Below are 11,914 nucleotides of genomic sequence, written 5' to 3'. Positions count from 1 at the left end.
TCACTGCACATACAAGCAGGCTGCTGTCTGTACTCTGCATTGTGTGAGCGATGTTGAATATGGTCAGTCAGGGCAGAAGCTTTGAAAAGTTTCTTTGAACTTTGTTGTGTGCACGACCAGCACAACCTCTAAATACATTTAACCCTTTTCATGCAACAAAGAAAGCCTTAGCTTGGACATTGTTGTAGTTTGTTTTATGGAAGTGTTCAGACAGCACACACAGGTCAAGACCTTCAGGCAAGAGCTACAGGTATTATAGTTGTTTAACTGTAAGCACCATGAAATACATCTCCTGTTTTCCCATTAGGCCTCTCCTAAATATTTCAAACTGTAATTCAATACATAAAAAATATAAATAAATATATATTAAGGAAGAGAGGACTTCCACTCTTTTGAACTTGAGCTCTGTGCTTACATGCTGCTCCATGCCTGCCCCATGACTGCCTAGAAGCTTGCGTGAAAAGATTTGATATTTTGCCCTGCCTTCCCTGGTGCCACACTGCCATTTTCTCTCTCCCCAGGGAGCGAGGGAAAAAAAAGGGTTGGAATCAGGCCGATCTCCATCTCCAGATCATCTTTTGGTAGCCCCTTCAACTAAATAAATAACTCATTACACTTCAGAGTAAGGAGCTTCATTTACTCAAGGCGATGTAATCGCAGATGTCTGTAGGTTGCCCACATCATCTCAGACACAAGTGCTTTGGGTAGAATCCCAAGAGAAGGAGCTCAGAAATGTTAACATACCAGTGAAGAAAGACTGGCAGTGGACTGCATATGAGAGACTGTTGATGACAGATTGCTTGGCCTTACTACAGTAAAGAGTGGGATTAAGTATGCTTATTAAAGGACAAGGAGATATTCAGTTTGCAACTATAGTGAAGAATACACGCTAAATAAATATGAGAGACAAGTGAGACGGTCAAGAGTTTTGTTTGAGCTCTCCACAAGAGGCATGATCACCTCACAGCTACATTCCACATTTAATGTCATTACCATGGCAAAGCACAAAAACAAGAAGTCCTAGATGGTGCAAGACTTGATTTAACAACCAGACAGAGGACTTGAAGGATTTGCAAATATATTCTACCTCCTTAAAAATCATGAGAGGGTGTTGCCACATCGGACAAAGCAACCAGTGTCATAAAGGTTAGACAGTTACAGGGGGGCTATTCAACAACCTCTGATATCTGACATGGTGCTATTTGAATTGGCACTATGCTTGCTGTTATCAATGATTACAAATATTTATTAACTTAGTGTAGAACAGCAGATGTCATTTTTAAACAGTTACTGTATACGAAAATGCCTGCCTCTTTTTTTCATCTTGTCAGTGCAAATGGATTGCAGCTTCTTCTTCCATCATTGTGAATTTAATCCACTGAAATGACATTTAACTTAACGTGTTTAATGTGAAGCTTATGATTTTGGATATTAAGGATTCCCATTAGAAGCTGTCTTCTGTTAAATGGGTATACTTTGCCTGGGTGCTCTATTAGGACAGCTGGATGCTTCCGCCTTCATTAGCATTTGTATCAATATTAGCACAAAATACTACATATTTTTTCCCCCTTTGTGCTTTTTTGAGAATTTAATAGTTGCTGTTCAAACGTGTTAGAAAACTTCTTCTACTGTATCCTGAGGAAGGCAACACAGCAGGCGCATGAATGCCATTTTTCAGTAAAACGGATGTTGGGATTTCCGTCCATTGTTTCGTGCTGGGAACACTATTATCAATGTTGTTGTTCTTAATCATTGCATTAGGAAACGGTGCAACAAACAGAAGGTCTAGCCGGGGATGAAAGACGACGTTTTTACCAGATGAACTTCAGCACTGTATAAAAAATTAAATCTATTAAGTCAGTCATTACAGCCTAGTACTGAGTGTTAGAATTGTAACCTACTGTTTTTATAAGCGATAATTTTATATAATTGAGTGTCATTATTTAATTTCTTCGCAACATAAATCAGCTTGTCTCATGAGAGAGTATCTATCTAAGAGTTATGGCGTTACATCACCATTTGGCAGAAAATATCACACACAAGTAATAACAAGCGAGAAAAAATGATTTTATGATAGATGCGTGCTGCAACGAGTATAAGCCCAAATTACAGCAGCGGATCCCACAGCTCAGGCTCATCTATGGCCTGTATTCTGGCCTTCTCTAATTCAAAGAAGTTACAGGCGACTTCTCTGTTTCACTTTGGTTGCTCTGCGTGAAATAGCGACCTTGATGAGGCTATAAAATCCTACGGTTGGGCGACTTTTCCTCACCGTGAATTGCCCCACATCCTTTGGTGAGACTCTTGGTCGAAGATGAGGGCATGCAAAGTGAAGGAAATGAAGTTAGTGAACTGAGTGGGGTCAACTGGGCAGGAAAAGACAAACGCGCTGCAGAGGAACTCGTGTGTTGCTGTCGTATTCCTTCGGGAACTGTCACCACGAGGACAGACAGAAACATGAATATGAGTGTAGTTCTGTTGGTGACTCATTATTGAAATAAAATACACACATTTATTTTTTAATAAGAGCTGATATTTGGTGATATATCTGATATATTCATGCTCAGCCTAACTGAGCAGCATTATGGTTTACTTTGCAGAGCAGAAGTCTCTATCCTTTTTAATTTGATATTTTATTAATGTTAAAGTGTCAGATAATGTGATTTCGGTAGTTATAATGGAGCCTAAATCCATCTATGAACACGCTAATTTGTCCACAACTCAATTTGCAGAGGGGAAGGTTACAGGTGAGAGAACAACAATCACAGTTTCCTGGAAGAAAAATGTTGTTTTTGCAGTGATGTTTGTGGTGCGTTTGAAGCTCACACGACAGTTTTACCCACATGCACCACTGCTGTTCGGATGCAAGTGCACGTGAATACTAATACCAAAATAAATTCAAAATATCTTTTACATTTTTATCGACACATTTCTCCACCAGAAGACTTTGTAAAGCAGATTTATGACGCTCTTTCTCTCTCCGCTTTCCCCTTATTTCATGGTTCAGTGGCCTCACACGGCAGGCAAGGGGAGGTTTTCTCTCGCTGCTCATTGGTCGCGGCTCTCCCATCTCAGCAACATTTCCATTCATACACCCGGCGCTCCTTTTCAGCCCCCTTTCAAAATAACTCACTGTCATCGTCATTGGGAAAACGGTTTTGCCTGGACGGGACTAATTATTTAGAAATTGGAGTGAGGAGTGATTAAATCGAAAAAGACCAAACGACCGACACACTAACGACAGGTGAGTGAGGAAAAATAACAAAAACTGATTTGCGTTTGCTGAGGTCCTGCAAAGTCTGCAGTGTATGTGCGCATGCAAGACGGCGATAAATCATTTCCACTTGTTTTATTACAATTATCGATGCCCAGTCATGTTGTAAAAAGCAGCAGATCGCACCTCAATCGATCAAAAAATGTGGTCGTTTCGGAATGACCGCGACAGTGAAACGAAACTGCAGCCTCCATCTCAGTCATCGCGTTAATGTTTGTTTCTTATTGCATCAGACTTGTTATTCAAAGTTTTACCGTATTTAAGGTCTGAGGTAAACCTGAGTTTTGCAAACGAAAAATACTGAAAACTTTTGTCAGCTCACTGTGTCGCAGTCTCACTTTAAGGGAGTCTATAGGTAAGAGGGGAAACATGGAATGCGTATTAGCTGAAAATCAGTTGGCTCTCGTTTATGATGGATAACAGCAAGGTAAGATGCTTAAAATGTAACACTAGAGGGGTCCCGGCCCACGGGGCTGTCTCGGAGGAAGGTTCACGCCGTTATTCACCAGTCCTGCCTCTGCCTAATTGGCTGCAGATGCGGTATCCTATGCTCTCTTTACCGCGTAGAAATTGGATGCATTTGGGGAACTTTATGAGGCGAGCCCTGCGTTTGCCTGCAGGAGCCGAGTAAGACCAAAAAAAAGGTCCCCTACAAGTATTTAAACCGTGCCACGTTCGTGTATAACCCCCTCCTTCTTGGCTAATTTATCATGAGGCAGGAATTCAATGCGCAAAAAAACTTCAGCAGAAACGTGAAATTGCGCAGTAAAAAAGAGAAATTGTGGTGCTATTAAACCCCCTGATCGCGTGTAGGAAGGTATAAGTCTCCCTGTCTCTCTGTGTGTGTGTTTTTTTTAAATTCTGTTTCTTTTTTGTTGGATTTCTCTGTCAGGTATTGGCTTAAGATCACAAGGGCCTGTGATCTGCGTCCACCACTAATTATGCTAAAATGCACAGTCGGAAAAGGTTCATGATTGTGTATTTATAATCCTGACAGGTCGGGGAGTGCGTGCTACTGAACAGGAGAAAGGTGTCCCATAGGCCTTGTTAAGATATGCTGAACTTTAATGGTGCGTCCTGAACGCCATTATAGAGGTCCATATACGTTAATTTGCTTTATCACACAGTCTATATAACAGCCATTTGTGAATGGTATATGCCACTACCTTCCTAATAATTGCACAGGGAGGGAAGGGCTAAAGACACCGTCCTCTAAGTGCCCTTTCACCCTAGACTTTGTAAGCTGCACTTATTAAAGCGAAAAGTGTTTCAATATGTGGTAAGCTTTAGGGGAAAACGTGATGGGGGTTGGGATGGGGCCCTCTTCTTCTTCATGCTGCCCAGCTCCTATTGGGCCACTTGGAGTAATTCATTCATGGTACAGTGGGTTAGTGGTGTAATTTCCATTTGTTGGTGTTGTTAATGTACGGGCAGCTGTAAGTAAAACCTACCCATATCTAATACCACTGACCACTGCTGAAAGAGGAAGAAGAAAAAAATGTTTCTATGAATGAATCAAGGCTTTATGTGTGCGGTTACACACATGCAGGGGGGCATTAAGCAAATTTGACTTTCCCTTTATTTTAGTGGAAGTGGCAAGCCATGTGTGCCCTATATGTGGAAGTTCAAAACGAACGAATAATAATGATAATATAACAACGATAATAATAATAATAATAATAATAATAATAATAATAATAATAATAGGAAGAAGGTTATCATGTTGTGATTGATTATCTGTGTTTTCCTTTTCTCAGGGCCCACCGGACACTGAGCACCCTTGGGCCTGTCTGTCAAGTAGACATGTTTCAAACTGTCCCTGACACGTCGTCTTACGTTAAGGTAAGACACCACCGTCTCTTCGATCAGGTAATGTTGGAGGGACAAAGTGGGGTCCTTTCATTTCTTATGACTCAGGCTGAAAAAATGCGCATGCTCAAGCGTAAAATGCAAATATGTTTCAGTCAGTAAAACCAGTGATGATCTTCAATTGTTTACATTAGAAACATGCAGAATTTAGGGTTTTAAGTGTTTACAATGCATTTTTTGCATTTCTATATGAAAAGAAAGTTTAAAAAATACTTTAAAAATATTGTTGCAACATTAGATTTAGCACCTGTAGCGTTATCCAGATGCACATATGCCAAGGTTATTGCATTTGACTGGCACCTTGTTATTTTTCCCTCCAGTTAAAAATGCCTACATGTTGTCGCTGTTGAAATGTGGCTCTGTTGTGGTTTGGTTGAAGCGCCAGTATCGATTTGATTTCTTTGTCTTCAAACCAAAAACTGCTGCTGTTATGGCTCATTATGCTTGACGTCATGAACCTCTCTCTCTCTCTCTCTCTCTCTCTCTCTCTCTCTCTCTCTCGCTCTCTCTCTCGCTCTACCATAGTCCTGAGAATGTAAATAAAGCAAACAGCGCACATCTGGTTTTCACATAAAAACTGCATTGCGCTCACATATGGCGCAGCGTGAATACCTGCAACTGCTACATATCTAAGGCACTCCAACCATTAAATATTTCTTTTTGATATAAAACTGTTTATTATCATACTGTATAATACCCACAGGATGTCAAGTCCAGCGTGCACTTTGCTCTTTGCAGTTCTATCTGTGAATCTGGGGGCTTGCTACATGACGTTTGCTCACATCCATCATAATAATCCAGCGAGGGTGACTGCTCGGATTGTGCCTCGTTAAAATGAACCATTATGCAGAGGCGAGCTATGGTAATATCTCCATAATGAAGGTATTTTTCCAAGGGCGACTTGTTAATGTTTTGAAGACTTATTCCCCCTTTGAATAAGGGCTCTTTTCATCCAGGCACAGCGTTTGTGCCACTGCAGAGAGACTCGGCGTTTTGGGACTCAGAACAATTCCTGATTTGTTGTACGGGAGTTGAATGGCCAGGAATGTTTTAGGAGAAAATATGCTTTTAAATGAGCCTCTCTGGTCCCAAAAAAGACAGGAGGCCAATGACGGAGAGACAGAGGCTAAGGGAACCTAACAGGAGGGCGAGTTAACTTTCGATTTTACACTTCTCGTATCTCATCAGCTTCTTTGATTTGCTGTGGAAATGCAAACTAAATCATTTCTGTTTGTTCTGATTCCAATAATGCTATTATTTTCTTTATTTTTTTATTCTGCCTGAGTTCGGGGTTAGTGTGCATTTTTTGCGTGCAAGTGCTGCACTCCCTTACTCAGACACATTCAGGGAGATATTGGTCAGAATGTGGCACGCCTCAATGCAAAATTTAAAAGAAATATCCCTCATTCAAGCGAATCCACGGCCCAGCATTTGGTTTTGTTTGGTTAAGGCCAGGCGAGACTGGAACTCTCCAATAAAAATAAATCTCAAATTAATTATGGCCTAGAGCGAGGGGCCAGACAGTTCGTGCTTATATGTGCTGCAGACTCCACTTTTTGCCCTCAGTATTTTGACTCGGGCTGTCTTTTAGCCCGAGAGAAGGAATGATCTGAATACTGCAGTCTGCATTCTAATAAACAGGCAACTCTAGCAGGCTCACATGGACTGGGAGTATTTCTCTTGGTTGGAATAACAGTCCGTCGAAAGGTTTCTCACAACACTCTGAAGTAAATACATAATTTCCCAACTTCAGAAATGATCCAAATGAGGTTCCCATGTGTATGCGATTAGGCGAAGAGTCACCGACCAATGTTGGAAAGAAAAGCAAAACACTGAATTAGCAGATTACACTGTAAAAATATATGATTTGATACACAGAGTAAAACAAGAAAAAAGATCTTTTGGTTGGGACAATTCCATATGCATACAGACTTGTTTTAAGAAACTGCATATTCACTTGATTCGAGATTTCTTTTTCTTTTTTTTTTTGAACAAATGCCAGTGCCTTGACATAAAGCAGACCTTACCCAGCACACTGTCAAGGGAAAAAAAACTCTTTAAGTGTATTTTTCCCCTTTATATCTCCCTTTTGATAGATTATTTTCACTTGTTGAGCCTATGTGACAAATAAAACCTTAATACTCCATTTTTTTCTCATGTAAGACATTTAACTCCATTCCCTAAATCTTAGTAGATCTTCATATAAGATATAAAGAAGAAAGGATGGGCCTAACAATTGAAAGGCTGCTGAACATAAACTCACCATAGTGTCCGCCCACCTCTGGCTTGCTGCCCCAGCGGAGAGACAGAGGAGCTACTGGCTCGTGGTGTAAGGAAGAAATGTCTGGCTGTCTAGTTCCAGCGTCAAGCCAGATGTTCTGTGGTTCACTGTGTAAACCAACTTGCATCTGTTTATTGGCCTTCCAAAATGTTTGTTACCACTGTATTCATTATGGTCTTGGTAGGTCCTGGACCCCCAGTCTTCCTAATCAGTTTTATGACTGGGGTGGCAGGTATTTGAATACAGAGAGGGAGTAATGTTGTCCCACGCTTTAGTGCAGTTTGAAAAGCATCCTGTAAATTTGTGGCCATAGAATTCCATAACACTTGAGCTATTTACACAACATAAACTAATGTTGGCCTCTACAGTGGAATGGAGGGTAAACTTAACTGTTTTTATTAATGGAAATCAATGACAGAGAAGCACAGCACAGTATCATAATGGCAGGATGGGGTTTGATAAGATATATGTTTGTATTAGTGGTCAAAAAACCCTGTGGAGGGTCACCAACTCAAGGTCACAGCTGAATCACCTCTTTAATTTACTACTTTATCAACAGTCTCTCTTCAATAAAATGACAAAACCACAAACACATGAATGCATAGAAGAAAAAAAGAATCCAAACCAGTCACTGAAGAGTTAAACAAGGTGTCTCCCTTAATTACACGAGTCTGAACTGGCCTCAGGCAGGAGAAGCCTTGACCCTTAGCAGGATCCAGATGTGGTGGTCCCAAGGGTGGGGGCCCACAACCCCACCAGACCCCCAAGTCGAAAGCAGACAGGCCGGCCCTGCTGTCAGTCGTCGCGGCGGCGCAGTCTCTGTTTGGCCACTCTGAGGCCGTTCCCCAAGGCAGAACCCCAACACTGCAAGAAATATTCATCCTCTCCACTTCAGCTAAATCGTATTATATTGTTAAACATTATAAAAACAGGCAGTGTAACGAGATACAGTCACTGTTGTCCAAAGTAAAGTCTTAAAAGTTTTTTGTTTTGTTTTTTTTCAAATCAAATGTGATGGAATGATCAGATTTTTCCAAGCTAGGCTACTCAAGCTTGTTAAAAATCTCTGAAACAATTAATATAGTACAGTCTGTGTTAAAGCATTTTTAAGTCTCTAAATCTAAGTTACCTACTTGTTAGATTTCTATGTTTTATTTATATCCATTTAAAAAACAAACAAACTGAGATGCTGAATGTGGCAATGAATTTGTGAAAATGGACGTTTCTTGCAGTGTTATTGGTCTGGTCACGTTCAGAGCTGGCTCCATGTCTAGCATCTGCACTAAAATTATGCTTGAATTGATGAGGGCAATTTCATGGGGTAGACGAAAAGAAAAAAATACCTATGTGGGGGTGGGGAGTAGAGGATTTCTGTTTTCTCTTTTTTAGGCTCACGCGAGTGCGGGGAAACCAGCGAATAACAAAGGCGAAGTCGGTGTAGTAGTAGTAATTGTAATCTAAATAACAACAACAACAACAACAATAACGTTTGTATTGATGCAAGCTGCATTTCATCCATTCAGTCCTCCGCTGAGCAGTAAACGCACACGTGTAGAGCAGACCCTCAGACTATTGTGCAGTTAGGAGCTGAATGCTTGGATTTTATTAATGGTGTCTCAGGAAAACTTCACGGAGGCTTCACAGAGAGCTGAAAAAAAGACCAGGTTGTAACAGCTCCTGCCATAGAAGGGTGTTCAGGTTTCTCTCGCAGTTTTGATTTAGAGCTCAATCAGCAGTAGGTCTGAGAGAAACATCTGTCCACGTTGAAAGATAAACTTTATTCAGTGTCCCACCTCCACTAATGAAATATAGAATAAAACAGAAATTATGCTGGATTTACAGAGGGATGGAGGCATGGCCACAAGCAAGTCTGGAGTGTAGGCGTGAACCAAAAGCGCTCTAAAACATGGGATCACGTAACTTAAGAGTGTCCAGTGACAGTAAAGCTCATTCCAGAAAACCTCAGTTAAAAGTGTGCTGAAATAATTCATAACTCGGGCAAATAGTAAACCCGTCCACACCATCAGTGACATTACTGGGAAAGAAAAACACACAACACTATTCTACAGCAGGCTACACAGCAATGGCTGTGCACAACGCAGGCAGCCATCCTGTAAATATTTCCGAGCAGAAAAACATAACAGCGGAGCGAACACTCAATTGTTTTCCCTGCTTATCTCTCTGGGACAGTATCCTGCTTTTTTGAAGGCAGGGCTTTCGGTGACACACAGCTTCCTTCTCAAGCTTCTCAACAGTGGTGACTTCACTTCCCAAATTTAGAGGAAAGAAAAAACTCAATCCGGTAAAAGTGTCTCTTTCTCTCCGCCACATACCGGGGGCTGGAATTAATTCAGGAGCGTGTCATGTTTGGGATATTGTCGGGGTCCGCTGAAAATTGCGCAAAATGGACGGAACTATTAAGGTAAGGGTGGAGAACGGGGTGTATGAGTTTGTGGGAGACTGCTTTTTCGGAGTTGCGCCTCCTTTTTTTAAGCAATGGGTTGAAATGCCCCTCTGTGTCGGTCTGTGAGCTGGGACCTCCAATCTGACGACGATGAGCGGCTTTTTTCTCTCGGTCTGAAAGCGGTAACCAGATTTCCTTCTTTTTCTTCTTTCTTTGAAAGTGTCCCTTGTCCATTTTCAGTAAGCTGCCTGGTTGTGAGGATACGCTACGGCGCGGATTTAAGGCTAAATCAGAATCACGCTTTGGATTTTGGGGGGACCAAGCGCACAATTACGCACGTCTGGAAAGACACAAAGGAGTGGCTATGTGTTTCAGACAACGTGCTGTAGACTGTAATTTTATATAGGTATGAGTATTAGACGAATTTAACGATTTGGTTTAGTCTGGGAAGCGGGGATTGAGCAATAGCCATGACTGGATGTACCGCTGGATCCGATGTGTCGAGCTGCGCAACAGCGGTGTGGCACATCGCCCGGCTCGGTTCGAAGATCCTGTCGTGACTCGTGGGTCAAAAAAGAAAAAAACAGTGATGGTTTGGTATTTGAAAAAGAGATAATCTGTTTTCTCTTTGTTGCTGTTGATTAGTGTAAGTGTTTTCCCTCCGTTGTCGGTCAGAGAGTTTTGTCAAAGTGTAAGGAAAGCTGTCATTTGGTAACTTCATGCGGTAACTGCACAGTTTGCAACACTTTAAACCACAAGGCTTCACAATGATACCTTGGCTTGCTCCTTATATAGTTACACAACTATTTTGAAATGGTATGTTGGTAGTCAAGAGCGCTGGTCTACATTAACATTGGCTACTGGCCCCCGACAGTCAAATTCCAGATGTATTATGGCTGCAGCCACCAGATGTTGAATGGCAAGTCCCTATTAGTTCACCCTGCCATGCGTTCAGTCTGTGTCCTCTGGTTAACAAGTGTAAGCTCAGAAGAATGCAGCATCTGCATTTACTGTTATTGTTGCTGAAAAGTGATGGGACTCACTTTCTTTTGGAAATTTAAAGTAGCGGGTTTGTGGCGGCTGGGTGTGGTGTGAGTTTTGGAGGATTGTAAACGCTGGCCAGACAAAAATGTCAGGCTGCATATAGTCACTTGAATCCCGTCATTCCCCGCTCACAGCGCTGTGAGTGTTTTTGTTAAGTACTGGGGATGACTGCCACACTGCAGGAGGACATTAATGTCTCAGCCTGGAGGTCTGTAACAAAGCAAGGAGTTGTGTGAATCAGTGTAATCATAATTGAATCCTTGGGTATAAATGACTGGCTGCTAGCTGCATTCATGTTCGCTAAAAGAAAGGAAGGGCTCTCTAGCCATGAGAGCTTCCCGTTCTACACAATCTTTTCCTGACAGGTTTCCTCTTCCTCCTTAAACAAAGGACAGGAATGCCCCCCTCGAACCCCCCCGGGTGGCTCCTGCTAGATGGCTGTGTGTGAACGCCAAACAGACACACGTGTAGTCTGGATGTGGAGCTATTGCATATATATATCCAGTCTGCTCCAGACGCGTCGTGACGCACTTGGGGAGATAGACTTGGCTGATCTAAACAGAACAGAGGTGGCTCCCAGCAGGTGTCACACTCACACAATACTTATAATGGGGCCTGCAGCTTCACAGCTGAGCTATGATTTATTTGATGTTTTTTTCCCCTTTGTCTGTGGCACTGTAGAAAGATAGATGGCAAAACCAGAATTTAGATCTTATTTATGTTCTCAGAGAAAAAAGTTTTTCAAAAACTGAATGTTTTTGTTTCAGAAGCTTTCTAGAGTTTTTCATCATTATGTCTATCTGTACAACTTAAAAGAGGCACTTCACAAATTATCTGTGGATTTTGTGAGACAGACAAAAAAAAAACACAACAAAAAAACAGTAACTGCCTTTAGCGCTCACTGGCAGTATGTGTGTGTTCCTCACAGATACTGGAAAGAAAACACAGCAAATTGGCACTGCTCTGTCATCCTTTCAGCTTCTCTTCATGAGCGTGGCATACTCCTATTTTTAAAAAACCCTCTGCAATCTTGATAGGCACA

The 11,914-nt window shown here is 41.6% G+C and overlaps 1 protein-coding gene across 8 annotated transcripts in view; it reads left to right on the top strand.

Annotated features, from left to right (window-relative positions):
• The first annotated feature begins 3,050 nt into the window (after positions 1 to 3,050).
• fli1 (Fli-1 proto-oncogene, ETS transcription factor) overlaps positions 3,051 to 11,914 on the top strand; it is a 32,072-nt gene continuing 23,208 nt past the window's right edge. Inside the window, exons 1-2 of one of the 8 annotated variants that reach the window (XM_018698911.2) lie at positions 3,051 to 3,244; positions 5,032 to 5,143. In XM_018698911.2, the coding sequence (XP_018554427.1) occupies positions 5,078 to 5,143 (66 nt within the window). In that variant the 5' untranslated portion in view covers positions 3,051 to 3,244; positions 5,032 to 5,077. The other 7 variants (XM_018698913.2, XM_018698916.2, XM_018698910.2 and 4 more) reach the window with 7 other exon arrangements.

The sequence above is a fragment of the Lates calcarifer genome, linkage group LG21, assembly GCF_001640805.2.
Source record: "Lates calcarifer isolate ASB-BC8 linkage group LG21, TLL_Latcal_v3, whole genome shotgun sequence".
Taxonomy (NCBI): domain Eukaryota; kingdom Metazoa; phylum Chordata; class Actinopteri; family Centropomidae; genus Lates; species Lates calcarifer.
The sequence above is the reverse complement of the archived record's forward strand: the minus strand, read 5'-3'. Positions and strand labels throughout refer to the sequence as shown.